This window comes from Bicyclus anynana, chromosome 22, assembly GCF_947172395.1.
Source record: "Bicyclus anynana chromosome 22, ilBicAnyn1.1, whole genome shotgun sequence".
Lineage (NCBI taxonomy): Eukaryota > Metazoa > Arthropoda > Insecta > Lepidoptera > Nymphalidae > Bicyclus > Bicyclus anynana.
In genome coordinates, this window is record NC_069104.1 from 6,799,610 (window position 1) to 6,820,185 (window position 20,576).

A 20,576-nucleotide genomic window follows, 5' to 3' on the forward strand; every position below is an offset into this window, starting at 1 on the left:
CCTATAGTGCAGGGGGTGCGTTACACCCGGATGTCGCGATCTCAGGGGCGCCCAAGCGCCACTCGCCGCGCGGGTTCTATAGGTACTAGGGGGCGCTACGGTGATGATTGCACCCGGGCGCTACGTGAGCTAGAGTCTTTACCTGTAGTGCATGGGGTGCGTTACACCCGGGTGCCGCGATCTCAGGGGCGCCCAAACGCCACTCGCCGCGCGGGTTCTATAGGTACTAGGGGGCGCTAGGGTGACGATTGCACCCGGGCACTACGTGATCGAGAGACGGTATTGTGCCTGATTTTCAATTGGTCTGAGTATGGTCAAAATCTTCGCGTTTCATAAGTTCGTAACCTAAGTAAACCAGGAAACTACAAGGCTACAATTTTTTAGTTTATTTTTTTTAACTTTATTTAGAGCTCAATACACTTATTTTGTTGGCCTGGAAACATTTCTATACCAGCTATTTTTTTTCTTTAAACTCTTAGAAAATGCATAGACCACTTTCATAAAAATTTTAAACTCGATAAGTGCTTTTTCTAGCTTCGTTTCACACGTTTGTTAAAAGCATAGCAGAAACTCGCAAATTATCCTGATGAAACAAAACTTTTCTTCTCAATGACCATGGCCATTTTTCTTTAATTTGCCCTCTGAAACATCGCAGCAGATTTCACTATTAAGCAGAGTTTATATTTACGCCTTTTTTTAGTAATTCACCGTAATTACATCCCGCGAATCTCAAAAAACTAAGGCCATTACTTTTCCAACACGCAAAACCGCTTCTGCCTTTTTGGAACATTGGATCCTGGTCGTGTCCACTTTTTAGAATGTACTTTTGTTTCTGGAGTAAAGTAATATACTCAGGTTTTAACCATGGTCACAAAATATACAAAAAAGTATCTGCCTCAAACAACTCCAAGCAGTTGCGAAAATTCGTCAGTCGATCGCGTATTTGTTCAACTCAAAGAAGCCAAGGCGATTATGTGATGTTTGCACATTGCTGTTGAGATGCCAATAGTGTCAGCTATCTTCCTAAAAGTCAATCTATCTATCTATCTATCTATCTATCTATCTATACTATATAGTAGAAATCGAGCGTCTTTTTTCTTTTCCCAAATTTAACTAAAATCAAGTTACGGCAATTAGAAATGAGCAATTGAATACGAAAACATTTTTTTTAATTTTCTTGTCTGTCTGTCTGTCCTTCTGTCTGTATGTTCGCGCTATTCTCTGGTTTTACTGAACGGATTTTGATGCGGTTTTCACCAATAGATTAAGCATAGTATTAATGAAACAAAGCCTATATGTTGCCCTGCAACATATAGGCTTTGTTTCATTAAGATCGGACCGGCCTTCGGCCGGGGGTTTGTAATAGGGCTTTCGACTGTGGCTATGGCTGGGCATTTTACCCAAGAGCAAAAAACACGCGGCCTTCGGCCGCGAATTTTATTGTACACCGGCCAGGGGCCAGGGGTTTGTAATAGGGCTTCTCTCTGTGACTATGGCTGGGCATTTTACCCAAGCGCAAAAAACGCGCGGCCTTCGGCCGCGAACTTTATCCTACACCGGCCAAAGGCCGAATAAAGTTCACGATATATACGAAGGCCCTAATTCACCTTCAGTTTTTAACATGACTTCATAAATGTTTTTTTTTTGCTAAACCTTTCTTGTTCAAGTTCTTCATTGCATTGATTAAGTTTATTATTAAGATTAAGATACTCGATTTTTTTTCATATTAAAAAATACAAGTACCTAGTCACGATTTGTTTGACGGGATCGTGTGGGGAACGTAACGAATGCAAATGAATGCATAAAATTTTATTCTATTAATATAGCTATACATTGAATAATGTAGCTTTAACATGAGGGTAATTTAAAAAAAAATAATAAAAAAGAACAACCTAAGGTCGGTTGTTCTTTTTTAAATTTTAAATCATAAAAAAGTTTCCATTAAATTAAAAGTGAAACATAACATCGTATGTGCTACCTTCTGATCAGTTTGAAGGCGGTACCAAGTTAGTGCTGTGTTAATTAAAGCCGTACCTGAAAGAAGTATCTGAAAATCCAGTTAAAATCTTTATGATTTAAACGGCTTGAATCGAATCGAAATCGAACGGTCGAATTAAGAAACCTCCTCCTTTTTTTGAAGTCGGTTAAAAATGTATGACATTCCGATATAAATTAGGCTACGAACTTTTCAAACGTCCCTACTATATAATGTTAGGAGCAAACAGAAAAGGCGCCATAATTGGATCTCGCTCCATTCTAAAATTTACCTCGGTCCGGCGCTGCAAACATCCATACAAACTTTCGCGTTTATAATAAAAAAAATATATACGGTCGAATTGAGAAACCTCCTCCTTTTTTTGAAGTCGGTTAATTAGTAGGATCGAGCTCTAACTCTAAGCAAACAAAGTCGCGGGCGCTCGCCGAGTCGAATGAGATCTGTTGCTGTTGGTTTTTATTGTATTTATTGAAAGCTAATCGATTTGGATCGGATTGGCTAGTTAGATTTTAAAACAGCAGCATATTACGGGTTTCTAAAACTTGAGTGCATTTCATAAAAGGAGCAAAGTGACCTATAACATTTCTTACTCTTCCAATCTATTCTGGGAAATTTGCTTTTGATATAGTGATGTTTCACAGTACTTACAGACAAGCTATGTGTCAGTGTTTGGTCTGTAATATTTACCCATCGATCTCCTATAAAAAAGTGGATGCACAATCAGCGACCAAAAAACAACCCCACTCAATGAGTGCCAAACACAACTTCTTGGCACTCAATTCAAGTAGTCGCATTTGAAATTCAACCTTAAACTCAATTCTTAAGGTTGAATTTGCTCTGAAATTGGGATTTTATTGAATATTGGACTATATTTAAAGGGTATACTGTGCCTTTAAGTATAATTTTCTTTACCAATAATTCTAAAACTCAAAGCAAAATTGGCCAGTTTTTAAGTGAAATTTCCTACATAATTGTGCGTCCTTTTATTATAAGAGGTCAATGTATTTACCACAACAGCTAGTCTTCCAAAAATATAATTACGAGAATAGATAAAAACTATTATTATAGTCACCATAAAAATAACTTGGTCAAAATGATGATGAAAAAACATGAAAAATATTTGCTTTTATTTTTTATGAACATTATTAATTTTAAAATTCAGTAAGGAATAGTTTAACAAATAAAACATGTGACAGGGTTTTTCATTATTATGTTTATTGTGTATGAAAATATAATTATCCTACATACTTAAAATTAAGTAATGATTACTAGGTATAGATATTTAATTTTGATTGAAAGAGTAAGAATTTTCAATTTGAATATCAATTTAATAATACACATTTTAACCGTCTACCTTTTATTTGTAATCAATTTTTCATTTTTCATAGCATACATATATGTTATTGTAATATAATTATTTTTTTAAAACATTATAGTAGGTAACAATACTATAACTGTATAATTTTTTTACTCACAATTTTTCTGAAAAAAGAAACCACCATTATTGGATATCCTAGAGTCTAAACTCCTTGAAGCGTGATTAAAATGCTATAAACTTATTAATTTGTTAAGTGTGCATGGACAATGTTTAAAAATAACTTCAACATAAATTATGAGAGAATTAAGTAAGTATTATATGCCGAGGCCGAAGACAGAAACGATGCAGTACATTGTTTTGTTCTCCCAACGTACTGTACAGGAGCCGTCAGTGTTGTTGTCCCAAAAACAGGAAGAGGCTGTATGAAGGCCTGCGCCATTCTTCTGCATTATCGTGCAAGTCACTGAAACCCAAAGAAAAGCTTAGAATTAACTGTGGAGGGGATAGCTGCACATTAGTACTGTTGCACACATATTACACCCATAGTACTCTGAAAATGCACTGTGTGTTGTATCAGTACAGGGGGTGGAATGAGACTTGAGAGTGTCTCCTATGACTGGACTTCATGCCTTTAGCCCCAGAATACCTTACTTGACTTCTGCGTAAGGGCAATATATGAATTACATGTAAAATAATTGGTTTCTACAATGGAAAGCATTTAACCATTGCAATGTCATTGAAAGAATTGTTAAATCAAAATTTACCATATAATATTAGTTTAATAACAGTCAGTTTTGTTTTGAGTTTTGGGCCTCTGCTTATACCACAAAATAGTAAAAAACAACAGACAAATATATAGCTTAGAATGTGCTACAATCAAAAATATATAATTGCTGAGCTTGTGCTATAGATTGACATCTTTAAAATCTTTCATAAAGAAGGAAATTCTGTTCAGCTATATGTATGTATGTTCTATTATTTTTAATTCATATCCCCAATAGTGTCTCCATGGAAACCTGTTTTGAGAATTGGTTGAATGGTTTCATAGCCTTTATTCAACATAAAAACAATTTTATGTTTTACATAATGTTATTATTTATTTATTAGCATGTATTTTATTTTTATGATGAAAACTGGTTTTTACTTACAACTATACAACAGTTTTTTTCCAAATAGTTTATAAATGCATGTTCCTTATCCAACTAAATCCTCCCAACGAATAAATTGGACACTTAACGCATTAAAATCCCAATTCATTGTGTGTGGTCACTCTTAATGAAATTTTTACTTGAAATCACTTTTAAGTGGGTATTTTGATAAAATTACATGAAATTAATACTTTTGTTTTATTAAAAGTATTTACAACATTTTAAAACTTAATCTTGTAATAATTTTGTTTTCGGATGAGTAATAGGAAACTTGGTTACCGGTTGTTTGCCTTGATTGTTCCACTTACCAATGTATTTGTAAGGTTTTTGCAACTTCGTCAGTTGACTTAAACATGATTCCACTACAGCGGAAGTCCACTGATTCACTTTGTTATGTTGATATGCGGTTCCCCCGATTGAGTTCTCAATCGCTTCTTTTATAATTTTGCTCACATCGTCCACAATAAACTGATTCTGAAACCACGTAATGACGGGTAAATAACAATCAATAAAATAAGTTTGTAACGAAAAGTTACAAGTCAGTTTTCAACTTACTTCTTCAGCTAAATCGTTACACTCCTTCACCTCCATTTGTATTGTAATGAATTAACTTTGTAGTTTATTGTGAATTATTGTAATTGTAGAAATTGTTATAATTTAAAACATAAAATTTGACGCTGACGCTTTTTTTTACACACACACAGTGTTACCAACTCTCCAAAATATTTATCCCTAAAGTTGGTGTCAAAAACCCCTAAAATTGCCTTAATTATTGAGTTGTCCCCCTAAAAATATAAATTCATAGTAATTTAGAAATAATATGCTGTTATATGTTTCAAAAGTCTATATTTAATACAGACAAAATACTACGTCTTTATCTGAAGATTCAGATTTTTTGAAATCATACATGTTGACAATAAACAAATTTACCATTTTTTTTTATTCGATGAAAATTGCCTCCAATTGCCTCAGAGTGGTTGTAGAATAACGTATTATATGTCGTTATAGGTCGCTAGGCCAAGAAAGAAATATTAAAATTATCATCAATTTAAAAATATTAAAGAGTCAAAAAATCCCTGAAAATACCCCTAAAAATTTCAGACCCCTAAAAAAATCCCATTTCACTTATTTGCCCCCTAAATCTGGGGGGAAAACCCCTAAGTTGGGAACCCTGCACACACACCACACAGACAGATTCAAAAAATATCCAAAATCCATAGAGATTAGACTTAGAGGCATAGACTATAGAGACAGGCGCAAGGAACTAATTATTTACTACAGGCGGCGAATATGCGGCGAATACAGCGAATAAATTGGCGATCAATTCGTTCATGAATAGGACCACAGAAGTCGTATAGTAGGATGCAATCTTTAAGACGGTTCTGAACATCTTGCGGTAAGCCACGCAATACAAGTTACATATTAGGTTTAACTGGTACATTCAATTACACAAACCGGCATTTTTAGGAAATTCTATAAACGACGAAAACGATTACAACTGTGAAATATCGATGCTGTAAAAACAGTCTAAACAAACGCGCTAAATCGTTGACAGTTGATTTTGTACATTGATATGATTAGGAGTAGCGTCTAGCGAGACTGATCCATAAAATTCTCATGAAAGTATGTGTACAAATGGTTCGGCGAGTAATTCGTAGAATTATCGGCCTTTGGCTAGTACGATGATCTTACTCGTCAGCTTCACTCATAAGGCCCAAAATTCCTCTGAGGCTCAAAGGGGCCAGAAAGTACCTAGAGTAGAAAAGGGCTAGAACTCGGAGCTTTAAAACCAAGCACGTTTATATTAAAACAAATAAAAATAATTTGTGGTTTGAGTTTGAGTCGAGCGTTTGAGTATGGATATTTTCTTAAATTCATAATAAATTAACATTTAGCATTAATGGCTTCGTCGATGCAAAATAATAGAGTCTCGCCTCCGGGATATTGCGGATGTTGTAGAACTTGCAACATGTGGTGCTGGAGAGCATTTAAATGGCTCCCAGTATTGTTAATAGTGGCTATAGTGACATGGTCATACTATGCCTACGTTATCCAATTGTGCATTTGTGAGTAACTGAATCATCACCTTAGATGGTATTGTGTCGGGCTTGTATTCATTAAAATGATTTGTTGCAGTTACCATTGAAAGTACAGCACAGCAGTGTATATATCTGGTGCTTTATCACATACTCCTGGTAATGTTTGCCTGGTCATATTGGCGAACTATTTTCGCTGATATTAAACCAATTCCAGACAAGGTGAGAGTAATTTTTTTTACATCAACATTTTTTGTAACATTACATAGAGAATATTACCTAGAGTCAGCGATATTTTACAATAGAGATAAGGCACTAGCGCATCAAAACTGAGGCGGATAAAATATGTGCATTGTCTTAATTTCATACATACAACAAAAGTTATATTATAAACAAATAATACCTAAGTATTGTCGAGTTCTGTGTTCGAGAAGGCTAAAAAGCATATATACATATACTTAGATATATAATGTAAGTAAACACAACATTGTGCTTGTGTGCGCTCAGTAGCTAAATTTAGATAATTTTTTGTAGTGATTTTGTAGGCACATAATAAAATATTGTTGGTTAGAGTAGTTACTTAATTCAATTCAATTAAAGACTTAAGGCTGTTATCAGATGTGTATACATTCAGATAAATAAACCACACCCATTCGGTAAACCCACATACATTTGAATAAAACTGACCTTTCTAATGAACTGAATAATCCATTACTCATCTGATATATCTAGATGTAATATATATTTTCATCTTGGGATTTCATTTATTAATAAAATTAATTTAAAAACAACAGCCATTGTGTACCATATTTATATTAGAAAGTTAAAAGGTATTTAAAATTCCTGACCCCCTTAGATACTTACCTTACTTGCTGCATACTAATATAATCTCTCTAATTGCTTCATAGTTTCACCCACATAGTTCCTGTTCCCTTTGGAATTCAGAGATAAAATGTAACCTGTTGTCGCTTTTTATATGTAAAAGAATTTTCAAAATCAGTTCAGTTCTTAAATCAGTTAATGCGAAAGGTCATTAATTACGAAAAATCTCAATAACCTCTTTACATGGATGAAATTCGGTAGTTAGGTAGACTATAATTAGAAGGTATCCATTAAGAACAGATTTTGCAATAGGGCTGGATTACAGGTCGACAAAGTTGCAGGTGTTGGCTAGTATTAGTATAGATAACACTTGGACTTCATTTTCACTTTGGTAATGATTGGATCCAAAAATTATTATCACAATATAAAATAGAAAATTATAACAAAATATTTAATTAAATGCAATTATGTTATAGTAGGATTAGATAAATATTCCACTTAATTGTTTACAGCACTTTAGTCTAACCTTGTCAGTTACAAGTTGTATACCTACTTGCTACACTGAATTATTTATAGTACAATGCAATCTTTACGATGCTTCAGCAAAGATTTTATACTATAGATATGTCACTAGAGTGTTGATACAGTAGCGAACAAATGGGCCTAATTATCTTAATTTTATTTAGTCGCATAGTAAACAATGAAAGTTATACAGCTCAACCCTACCTCTATCCTACCCCTTTGCAATATTTGTGCTTAGCAACATATTTAGAGATTAATTTTTATATTTTAATTTTATTAAAAGCTATACATAAGTTAAGATAAATAAGATATGAAATGACTGCATTTTCAACCTTCTTGTGACATTGGGGTAGGGTTAAGGAGATTCTCGTAATTATTATTTGAACCTTTAATAGTTGCTATAATAAGTTTGTATGAAAGTATGCAAAAATGAAGTTATTGAAATGAAATAAAATGAAATTTTTTCTTTATTGTACACTATTATTATAAACTAAGAATACAAAAACAATCAATGATATAAAAACAGGTATAAAGGTACAATAGGTGGTCTTAACGCTAAAAAGCAATGTTCTAAATTTTTTGTGCTACAAACTTAAATCTTTTTATTTTGGAAAAATCCATGGCTTATCGAGAAACAGACTTTTGAAGACGTTTGCTAGAAATTTTTTTTAAGATATTGTAAGTTATACAAGCTACTTCTATTTCAGTACAAATTGCCAGACACAGAATTGGAAAAGTTACTTAGTGCAGAAACTGAAGATGCTCAAAGGACAATTTTAGAGAACTTTGCAAAAGATCTCCCCATAGTTACTAGGTATTTATTTCATTTACTGTAGGTTCGAATACAGTCCAGGGCATGCACCTCCAACTTTACAATTATGTGCATTTTAAGAAATTAAATATCACATGTCTCAAATGGTGAAGGAAACCTGCACTAAAGAGAATTTTCTTAATTCTCTGTGTGTGTGTGGTCTGCCAATCCGCATTGGGCCAGCATAGTGGACTATTGGCCTAACCACTCTTATTCTGAGAGGAGACTTGAGCTCAGCAGTGAGCCAAATTTGGGTTGATAATGATGACTATTTACTATTATGACATGCTAGACTGAAAGTATAATCAGCTTATGCTATCCTACTAAAATTAATGTAAGTAAAAAAGGGCTATGTAAGCCCTGCATAAGCAAATAACCTGGCAGTTGGTTTGTTTAAGAGATTCCAGATCTCTGCTTGTTGAAACCAAGTGTTTTTCGAGCATTCCCTTTTTTTCAAATTCTACCCATGCATGCTGAAAACAATATTGTATTACCAGATGATTGCAATTTTTAGTTTAATGAACATTTTGACGGCCTCCGTGGCGCAGCGGTATGTGCGGTGGATTTACAAGACAGAGGTCCTGGGTTCGATCCCCGGCTGGGCCGATTGTGGTTTTCTTAGTTGGTCCAGGTCTGGCTGGTGGGTTGCGGTAGTTTATGAAATGTTTCCGTGGCTCAGTCATCAGGTGGCGAGTCGGAACACCGTGGGGTTTTAGTCGGTTGAAGTCTGACATAACCTTATTGCCTCCTCATGGCGAGAAGGTATCCATGAGGATTTCCCCACGTTGAAAAAAAAAAAAGGTCTGGCTGGTGGGAGGCTTCGGCTGTGGCTAATTATCACCGTATGTACCGACAAAGACGTACCGCGATTAAGCGTTCCGGTGCGATGTCGTATAGAAACCAAAAGGAGTGTGGATTTCATCCTACTCATAACTGTATGAATAAATGTTAATATCACCCGTATTCGAGGAATTCGTAACAAAATATCGGAAATTTAAAAAAAAAATGTGTGCACAGGACAATGTCAGGGTCCGTGCGCTACTGCAACCGCTGCGTGCTTGTCAAGCCGGACCGTGCCCACCACTGCAGCATCTGCGCGCGCTGCGTGCTCAAGATGGACCACCACTGTCCCTGGGTCAACAACTGTGTGTGCTTCCACAACTACAAGTTCTTCATGCTCTTCCTCGGCTACGCACTGCTCTACTGTCTCTTCGTTATGTCCACGTGCCTGCCTTACTTCATAAGATTTTGGAAGGTACTTCTTGTTTTTGGTTTTTTTTTTCGTTTTTTCAATTTCTCCTGTCTATTGTCTTTGTTTGTGAGCACACATGTAGATTATTAATTATGCTATTTTATTTGAATACTAGCCGACGTCGCGCGGTTTCACTCGCGTAGTCTCAATTCCCGCGATAATATAGCCACACAAATAACGTAATTTTCTACTGGTAAAAGAATTTTCGAAATCGATTTAGTAGATCCAGATTTACCCTTATACTACAAACATTACCTCTTTATTATAAAAGTACAGATAGGAAAATCATAGTACAAAAAAATGTCTTACAAAATTTTATAATTTTTGAAAATAATTATGACATAGTCCATAATTATTTCAAAACGTGACTTGTCCTTTACGACCGCATAAAAATGAATATTGGAAAGATTTTTCATGTTGATCAATCTAAATATATGTAATAAGAAAATCAAAAGTTGGCGAAATTATACATTTGTACAAAAAGTTATCTTATTTCTAAAAGTGTCTGAATGTCTATTATACTGACTACATTTTATTAGGTAATATTCCATGGAAATATAATAGCTTAATATTACTATGGTGTTTATATAGTTAGTACTGCACTATAAATACTGTTCTAACTCATGCGTGCATAACTTGGCAAATTCGTTCGTAACACTCCCGATAGTCTGCGGGGGCTGAAATGGGGGTAGCGATGCCCCGCGCGCACGACTTCTTACCCGCGCAGTCCTCCCTCCAGTAGCCCGCATATCAACTTGTCAAACTATACCACTGTAGTGAAACCATTGTAACTGACGGTATCCTTACAGAATTATAAGGCATACCAGCATGCCCACTGCGATCATATGATTGAGTCCCGCACATATTCTAAACAATGCATGGAGCTATTGAATGTAATTCTTCCTAAAATCCGTTTATTTCATGCTTACTTATGCACAAGACTATCATTAAAGCATATTAGTTATCTTGAGGAAACAAGTTTGTGTGTTTATACTGAAGGAACGTTATCACAACAGAAACACATTCCTATATTATTTAAAGTTAGTCAAATATTTACCAAAACATCAATGATAATTTAAAAAAGGTAAAAGGGATAGATAGTAGAAGAATGCATGCAAACGAAATGCATATGTGGTGTGACAAGAATGGATAAAATAAGGAATCTATACTTATTATTATAAAGCTGAAAAGTTTGTTTGTTTGTTTGGTTGAAAGCACTAATCTCAGGAACTACTGGTCCGATTTGAAAAATTCTTTCAGTGTTAGATAGCCCATTTATCAAGGAAGGCAATATTTTATTCCCGTATTCCTGCGGGAACGGGAACCACGCGGGTGAAACTGCGCGGTGTCTACTCGTGAGTATATAAGATAATAAGAGGAAATCTTAAAGTGGCGCCAGTGATAGAAAATATTGAGGAGTAAAAGGTTAGCTTGGTGTAGACATGTAATGTGAAAGGTTGAAAGTCATATCACCAAAAAAACGTTGAAATTGAAAGTAGAAATACACAAGAAGAGAGGAGGGCCAAAGAAGAGATGGTTGGAGTGTGTGAAAGAAGACATTGATTGAGTTGATAATAAGTTGACAATGGTTGGAGTGTGTAAAAGAGGACATTGAAGGAGTTTATAAGTTGACGAGTGAAAGAAGCGAATGGCAGAGATTAACATATTTTATCGACGCCTCTTACTCAGAAGTGGGATAAGTAAGGTATAGATGATGAAGAATTTAAAAACATGTACCCGTTTTGCTAACGCTACTTCAGTTTCACACATAAACGCGCCTGTCAAACGTCTGTCTGTACACGTTATATCCACAAAGCCAAGTCTTCCAAAAATATTTACCTTTATTTACTTAGAAACATTATTACTAGCCTAAAAACCCCATTTTGTAATCGCGATTTGTGTGTACTTTTGCGTGAAAGTAATTTATATGGTAGACCAATGTTTGCCGGGTCAGATAGAGATAATTTTATGTTCCTTAGCAACTCATCAATAGGTATATAGTTAGATTATTATTGAAGACAGCGTTATACATGAGTACATTTTACGATAGTAACTATTTAGGTTCACTAGGTCACACATAATCATAGTAAATTGATTGGAATTCCGATAGTTCAAAGTGCGAAAGAACATGACTACAGTCCACATCAGGCATATTGTATTTTGTTTTGTTTATTACACTAAATTCGAATTTTCAAAATTTCCACATTGTTTGAATTGAAGCAATCGCAGTGGGAATGCATTACAATAAGTCAGTACGTAATTTAGTTTTCATTAAATTATTTAAACAGTGTGGAAAAAGCATATTCAGTTGACATAATCTTATAGGAAACTTAATTACAACATAAATTAAACGAGATTTAATTTCCTTAAATTATGAAGGATGGGGGTGCAAAATTAACCTAATCCTTATTAATAATGGACCTTATTAATAATAATAATATAATTTTAAAAAGTTCTATCATTATTATTTTTATTTCATGTATTTTTTATTCCATAGTATGTAGTAGGTATTCTAGTAATAAATATGTAGTTAAAAGGTTTTATTTAATGATGGGATGAGGAGAAAAAATCCATTATTTTTACACAATTTAATGGGTCAAACAAAAACAAAAATGTTTTTTTAGTGAAATGTCGAAAATCACTGAACAACAGGCATAAAATAATAATTTAGCTGTTTGATCAAACTTAACAAGATATCAATCAGAGTAAAAAAACATGGATTTTGTTTTCTCAGCACAAACATATAAAAACTACTATTTAGAAACCTTTTTCACATATTTTATGTATTTTTACTTGTGTACAGGGTGATTTTGGTGTGTCGGGTAGCGCCGGGCGATACCACATAGTGTTTGCCTTCTTCGTGGCTCTGATGTTCGCTATCTCGTTGGGATCGCTCTTCGGATACCATTGCTACCTGGTGGCACACAATAGAACTACATTAGGTATGTTGTCTACGACCCATTGATATTTATATGAAGGTCTAAAAAATATGGGGCTTTGGAAATATCGAAATCAGAAGCAGAAATATTTTAATTCGCAGGAAACATTTCAAATTATTTATTTAATTTTTTGACTTAAAGTTTATAGGCGAAATATACATTTTGGTATTTGGGAGTATTTGTTTGGTCTTTGTCTAAAAAAAACGAAAATTTGAATGAAAAGTGACTGCAATAATCATAATGAATACATTCAAGTTCATTTTATTTAATTTATATTTTGATAATAAATAACAACGAGATTCTCTAAACGATTAGGCCTCGCGCAAACTGTTCTGGCGTTCTGACTTCTGCGTTCTGTAACTTTATACCACCGTGTAGATTGCAGGCGGCCAGATGTCCTTGTCTTTTATCTGATGAAGGAATCAGAGAACGGAACACGAAACGCAAAACTCAGAACATTGGAACGCAGAACGCAAAACTCAGAACAGCGAAAGCTTTCTATCTGCTCTATCGGGTTTTTTAGAGCTTTTATTTTGAGTTTAAATTCAGAATCAATAGCTATATATGTAAATTATTTTTACCTGGCACCTCAAAACATTTACACACTGTTCATATGTACTGAATACTAGAGTTAATGGATTTGATCCCCGCTAATTCACTATTGTGGTGACCCACAGCCTTTACGAATAATTGAGAGGGAAACAGAATATTGGTCAATATAATGAAATATTAAAAAATCATGGCTAATACGTTAAAAAATTATAGATAATGCAAACGCAACATGATCACACAATCACAATGTGTTCAGGTAAAAATAATTTAGATGTAATGTAAGTTTATTTTTCAGATATGCTGCTAAGTTACCGAGCGCATAGTCCCGCTCGTCAGATTATAAACAGTATGCTTAAAACCTTACTCCATGGTAATTGCAGTCACTTTACCAAAACGTAGACTTGAGTCCTTAGCTTTAGTTAGAGTGGAGTATATGAATTACTTTCCTGGAATATAGTTAAAGAATAGTCCTTGTATTTATGTAGGCATTCTCGCTTAGACAATCTTAAAAATGCGTTGGTATTTTTAGGTTTTCGCTTATTTATTTACTACATTTTTTACAGTGTCAATTTCGTGAGTATATTCATAATATTATATTATAGTAATGTGTATATTCGTGTTCTTCATATGTATGAGGGTCGTAACCAACTCCATCTTTGACCTTGTTTATCATAATCTATATATTACTTTATCTTTAACGGTTTACTTTCGTAATCTTATTTTGAGACACTCAGCGGGAGATATTTTACTCATCAGTAAGCGTAAAAGTATGTGCACTCTTCATTGCTCCCTGACATCGAACCGATGTTACACCACAACTATACAACCAGAGAGGTCAGGCGAAGAATCCACAAAAGTTGTAGATGTGTTTTATTCCAACAGCCAGGAAAATTGTTGGACCAATACCAACTGATGGTAAATGGGATAACTATCAAAATAGCTATATCAATTATAAACTTAGCAACACTCAAGGAGGAAGATGTCCTAAAAGTAGTGCCATTCATCATCGTTGAGATTTGAATTTTACAAGTGCCTCTAATACCATTTGCAACCATACCCTTCAAACTGTAACATATCGACGATACTTGGTGGTATTACTCCTCCGAACGCCATATTTCAGAAAAAACTTTACTACACCTAAAATAATTTCTACGGAGATTTTCGCTCTCAAATCAAATCAAATCAAAAATCATTTATTTCAAGTAGGCTCAGTTTACAAGCACTTTTGACACGTCAGTTGACTATTTGCAAAGACTCTACCACCGGTCCGGAAGGCAGGCTCTGCTGAGAAGATACCGGCAAGAAACTCATCAGTTGCTCTTTTGAAAAAGTCATACAGTATTACAATTTACATTTGATAACAATTAAACTACAATTTCTTATAGTTTTATTTCCTGTGTGAAGGTGGTTCCAATGGCCTCCAAGCACCTTTGTCGTTAAGGAACTCATCAATAGTGTAGTAACCTCGACTAAGTAAATGTTTTTTAACACATTGCTTAAAGTTGTGCATTGGCAAGTCCATCACAGTCTTGGGGATCTTGTTATAGAAGAGTACACCCAAACCCACAAAAGATTTTTTAACTCTTTGGAGACGATATGCAGAAATAACTAACTTATGCCCGTGTCTAGTAAGACGTGGGTTTAAATCTCCTTTTCGTTTGTACAAATTAATATTTTGTCTTACATAAACTATACTGTTATATATATACTGACAGGCTACTGTTAAAATGCCTATTTCTTTAAACTTTTGACGAAGGGACTCGCGCGATTTTAGTTGATATATTGCTCGAATTGCTCTTTTTTGAAGTACAAATATAGAATGTATATCAGCAGCCTTGCCCCACAACAAAATACCGTAAGACATTACGCTGTGAAAGTACGCAAAATAAACAAGTCTAGCTGTATCTCTCAAATAGCAACACTCAAGCGCATGCGAGGAAAACGCCCTAAAAAGTACTGCTATTCATCATCGTGTCAGTCGAGTTTTATAAGTGCCCCTAATACCATCACCAACAGTTGGACTGGAACATATCTACGTACATATCTCGTACTATCTACTTATTTCATTAAAAGCTTTATTACACACACCTAAATGACACCACACCTAAATGAATTTCTACGGAGATTTTCGCTCTCAAATAATGATTGATCTATAGTATTTTATTCTAGGCTAACTCTAATTCATGGTATGAATATGAGTTGCAACTAAGTCAATGGCCCTTCAGACAAAGGCTTATCTAGTTTAAGAGCCTGCATGTTGTAAAAACAACTCAGTATTTTTGAAATAACTGTTAATCTTGAATATTACAGAAGCGTTCCGAGCGCCTATGTTCCGAGGCGGCGCAGACAAGAACGGCTTCTCAATGGGCGCCTTCAACAACTTCAAGGAAGTGTTCGGCGTCAGTCCCAATCTGTGGATAGTGCCTGTATTCACCAGGTAAATGATTTTCATTACTATATTACGCGTGATATAAAATAGGACAACATAATAATAAAACCCAACAAATTAATTATTTATTGTCAATATAACAAGTGAGTTTTAAATCTTAAAGCATTATAGAAACGTCTAAAGTCAAACGTTTAAGCAAATATATTTTATACACAAATTCACAGATTATAGTGATTCTTCTGTTATGTTTACATCTAAGCGCGAGATGTTTTTCGTTTTAAAAATTCCATTTTAGTAACTAAACATTTTTATTGACTCTTAAAGGCCTGCACTTACATAAAGATTTCAGGCGTTCTGAGTTGTGCGTTCCGTTGAACGTTTGTCTGACGTTCTGATTTTTGCGTTTTATGCAACGTTTGTCTACATGGTGCTATGAAGTTACATATTACAGAACGCGTGACGCAGAACTCAGAACACCTAAAAGTTCCCTGAGCTCTTAATTGTCATTGACATAAATAATCAAGATACTTTTATTTAATATAAGCCTCTTTTGCTTATTTCGAAAACATTGGGATATTCATATCAACACAATAATTGTGGATTATACATGGGTTATGAGATTTAAGTCATATACTATTGGTGTCATTATACAATTTTATTTAGTTTTCTTTCAAAATGGGATTTATTTCTAATAGAAATTTTATATTAATATGTATAGGTTTATAAAGTGTCTTATATTTGTGTTAAGAATTGGTCAACATTTAGCATTCGCAATACTGTGTGCCTCTATATATTAGCGGTACTAACATATATTAATAACACAAAGACTTCGCATGTTCTACATGCATGTGTGTTAAACGGTGTTGTGTGCGTGTCTGGCCATAGACAATTTTGTGTTAACTTGTGCATGTCGAAGTGTATGAAAAAAGAAGTGAATGACATAATTATCCTAACATAATCGATTTTGTAGATTTAGAATTTTAGATCTAAGTTTTGAGGAATTGCAATACTAACTCTAGGCATGTATGGTATGATAGGGATACAGGTGTTTTATATAAAAAACGGTGGCTTAAGTCTTTCCATATGTAGGGTACACACTGGGGTATTTATTTATCTAACTTCTTCATACATGTTTGTTATAGATGGTTGTATTTGCTATTTGTTATTATATAGAAATTATTATCATTACATATTTCGATGTAGTACAATAACTAGTGTAACAGTCGTCTTGTAAGTTGCTTTACAATGTTATTGTTATTGAAAAAATACCTGTATTTGGGAGAACTCCTGATTGGTATTGTAAAACCATCTCGTAGAGAAAACCTTAAAGTTATCTTACCTTATGTAATGGATAGTTCTTCTAAGATTTGCGTGATAGGACTGCAAGTATGATGTATACATTTCACCCTAAGGATTTTTGGAAAACTATTCAAATTAGTTTTAGATAATTAGGTGGTGTATATAGCATTTGCGTTTTATCCATTAATTTTAAATCATATATTATCCATATTTTATTGTTCCTGTATTCCTACGGTAACGGGATCCACGCGGATGAAACCGCGCGGCGTCTGCTAGTTTACTTTAAATAGGGAAAAAGCTTGGGTATTCTTCGGTAATTGTGTCGACTTAAGTATTTTTTAGCATCTGGGAAACGCAAGAATGCATTTTTGCTAAATATTTTAATTCTGGTGTTTAAACAGTGCATACAACTAATCATATAATTGCTGGTGTTTTGTAATCGACTAATCATAGTTTCGGTATTTAATCATGTGTTATCGTTAGCTTCCAGCAACACACTCATCATTCACGCTATCAGCAAGTAACGTCATTTATATTAACTAGATATGTGTATGTGTAAATATTATTAATCACCTTAATTGTTGAACCGATAGTTCTTACGTGTTAGATCTAGGTATTATTTAATAGTAGTAAGCTAGGTTAAAAAAAGTGGCGTGGAAATATTTTTATAACCGAAATCATTTATATTTATAAAAGCAAAAGCATCAAGGTATCTCGAAAACTGCTTGACGTAAAAAGTTAGTAGACATCCGCTAAGAACGGAATTTGCAAGAGGGCCGGATTAAGGAGGTCTAATAGCTGACGAAGGCGCGGGCTAGTCCGCTAGTTTTTATGTCGTGTATAATTTTTATATAACCAAGTGTTTTGGTGCTGAAACAACAAAAAATGTTCCACGCCACTTATTTAGCTCAGGAAGAATTGCCAGATATGAAGGAAAGCAAGTTTGCAAACATGCTAGTCGTTATTGCGTCTATTTGATTTTTATAATTGAAACTTGCACCACACCCTCTAAACGTGACGAGTAGTTTTATATTGTCTTTGAGGAAATCAGATAAGACCATAATCTAAAGCCAGCAGCCTTTCACGTAAATTCTGTCGACGATCTTACGTACATATGCCAGTTTTTCCTAAGACATTTGGTTTTACGGCAGACGCGGAAGGTTGTTTATCTTATCAAAGACTGTATATTAGATTCTGTTCTTTCAGTAAGCTTTAACACCAGCTACAGATAAATGGATATGTATGTATATCTAATGCCTACAAACTTACCTATAAACAGTTCAAGGGCAATTTTCAAATTTATTAAGTGTTAGGTTACGTTCAGAAGGCCAGCCACTATTCAGCACAATTCTCGCGTTAGGGGTTGGACTGTTAAAATATCGATCAATTTGCGATGCATTTCGTATGTTTACAAAAATCAAATGGCGATCATATTCTTTTAATGTAAATCAGCGGTGATAGCCTAGTGGATATGAACTCTGCCTCCGATTCCGGAGGGTGTGTGTGGTTTCGAATCCGGTCCGGGGCATGCACCTCTAACTTTTCAGTTGTGTGCATTTTAAGAAATAAAATATCACGTGTCTCAAACGGTGAAGGAAAAATATCGTGCGGAAACCTGCATACCAGAGATTTTTCTTAATTATCTGCGTGTGTGAAGTCTGCCAATCCGCATTGGGCCAGTGTGGTGGACTATTGGCCTAACCCCTTTCATTCTGAGAGAAGACTCGAGCTCAGCAGTGAACCGAATATGGGTTGATAATGATGATGATGATGATCAGCGGTGATATGAGATTTGAAAATGTTCGCGTCACACAAACGAATACGCCGATTTGTCATCTGAACGTAACCTTCGGAGTATTCTGGCCATTTGAGCTAGGTTGGACGGAGTTTGCGCGAAACGTGGCGCTGGCCCGAATGGTAACAAACTAACCGTGGTGTTGTCAGCGCGGGGGACGGGTGTGATTACCCCGTGCGGCGCGAGCACCAGCTGCAGACGTTCACCGCGCCGCCCGACCACGGCTACGACGCCATGGGCACCACGCGCTCCAGGTCAGATCAGGACGGCGACACGCTAGTGCCCCCCTCCCGGCACATACCTTGACGTATCGCGGTGTAACCTCTATCGGCATACATCATCTATACATCTCAATTACTTTTACTTGGCATCTAAGAGTCCGCGCAGGCAGAAGCGTTCAGTAGGCCTTTCATGTGACCTACAACGTACCGGCTAAACCGGCGTCACAAATCCGCATAGTACGTATCGGACGCATCGCATCAAACGGATTTTAGTATTCTTTGTCGTTCAAGTGCGTTCACTGATCCACATCGTACGGATCGCATCGAACGGATTTTGCCTCCCGTAAAATTAAAAATCCGTTTGTTACGATGCGCCTGATAAATAGGATGCAAATCTGGACGCTTACCATAAACTGGAAATATCGATTTTAATATTATTTCAAGTTCGGCCGTGCATGTTAGGCCTACGGGCGTTCTGAGTTGTGCGTTATGCGTTACGTTTGTAATTTTGTACCACCGCGCAGATAACAGACGGTTGCTGTGAACTTGCATACATTACAGATAACGCAAAACTCAGAACGCAAACCTTTTACGGTCTGTATGGGCTCTAAACACATTTACATAGATATAAATAATTTTACACATAATGCAATTAATTTTTTTGTAGCGTTTATTCTCTAAAGCCGTTTTACCTCTGACTGTACTGTAATATTTTATTAGTATATCTCCTATACAGAAAATAAACAGTCATATATCATCTATACTAATATTATAAAGAGGTAAAGTTTGTAAGTTTGTAAGTTTGTCACATTTTTTAAATGGGGTAATCTTCGGAACTACTGGTCCGATTTTAAAAATTCTTTCACCAGTAGAATGCTACATTATCGGGGAGTGCTATAGGCTATATTTTATATAGGTATTATATATATTAGCCGAGTTATCACAGTTTTCGTCATACAGGTCGGACTGAACTCCTCTTAAACAGACTTATTCGCATCCGCTGCCTTAACTATTGTGTAAAACTGAAATTAATGTATGGAGACATTATGTATCTTTAAAAGTCCTACAAAAAAGTCCGCGACACCATATATCTATCTTCTATATATTAACAGATATAATACCTTTTGTGTTTTAAAAATTATTAATTTTATATACTTAGGTTTTTTTATATACTTAGGTTTACGTCATTATTTATACAATTAAACTTTAATCCTTATTAAAATAAATTATTTAATAATCACAAAGATATTATGGAGATAAGATTTGCCTTTTACAGTATGTTAATTACTTAAATAGTTTCGGAGATAATACAAAATTTCTAAAAGACGCAGAAATTCCGCTATATGACGCCCGGCGCTTTCATTTACGTAGTTCCCGTTCCCGTGTGAATATGGGGATCAAACATAGCCTATGACACTCGCAAATAACGTAGCTTTCTATTGGTAAAAGAATTTTCCAAATCGGTCCAGTAGATCC

The 20,576-nt window shown here is 35.0% G+C and overlaps 2 protein-coding genes across 2 annotated transcripts; one reads left to right on the forward strand and one right to left on the reverse strand.

The window, feature by feature from the left end:
- Positions 1-3,189: 3,189 nt before the first annotated feature.
- Positions 3,190-5,177, reverse strand: LOC112050663 (dynein light chain Tctex-type 1). The gene is made up of 3 exons (XM_024088971.2): positions 5,018-5,177; positions 4,771-4,936; positions 3,190-3,777 (listed from the first exon to the last, which is right to left on the reverse strand). The coding sequence occupies exons 1-3, from the start codon at positions 5,051-5,053 to the stop codon at positions 3,629-3,631; spliced, it is 351 nt and encodes a 116-aa protein (XP_023944739.1). The 5' UTR covers positions 5,054-5,177; the 3' UTR covers positions 3,190-3,628.
- Positions 5,178-6,278: 1,101 nt separating this feature from the next.
- Positions 6,279-19,539, forward strand: LOC112050661 (palmitoyltransferase ZDHHC15B). Its single transcript, XM_052888334.1, has 7 exons — positions 6,279-6,528; positions 6,599-6,720; positions 8,550-8,656; positions 9,671-9,908; positions 12,709-12,847; positions 15,707-15,833; positions 19,029-19,539. Exons 1-7 carry the CDS (start codon positions 6,363-6,365, stop codon positions 19,183-19,185), a joined length of 1,056 nt encoding a protein of 351 aa, XP_052744294.1. The 5' UTR covers positions 6,279-6,362; the 3' UTR covers positions 19,186-19,539.
- The last annotated feature ends 1,037 nt before the right edge of the window (positions 19,540-20,576 follow it).

Bases quoted from the DNA above. Each gene is read 5' to 3' on its own strand.
- LOC112050663 (XM_024088971.2), bottom strand. From the start codon at position 5,053: ATGGAGGTGAAGGAGTGTAACGATTTAGCTGAAGAA. The intron at 4,937-5,017 runs GTAAGTTGAAAA...ACGTGGTTTCAG, and splicing joins GTAACGATTTAGCTGAAGAA to AATCAGTTTATTGTGGACGA. The intron at 3,778-4,770 runs GTAAGTGGAACA...TTTGGGTTTCAG, and splicing joins AAAACCTTACAAATACATTG to TGACTTGCACGATAATGCAG.
- LOC112050661 (XM_052888334.1), top strand. From the start codon at position 6,363: ATGGCTTCGTCGATGCAAAATAATAGAGTCTCGCCTCCGGGATATTGC. The intron at 6,529-6,598 runs GTGAGTAACTGA...GATTTGTTGCAG, and splicing joins CGTTATCCAATTGTGCATTT to TTACCATTGAAAGTACAGCA. The intron at 8,657-9,670 runs GTATTTATTTCA...ATGTGTGCACAG, and splicing joins GATCTCCCCATAGTTACTAG to GACAATGTCAGGGTCCGTGC.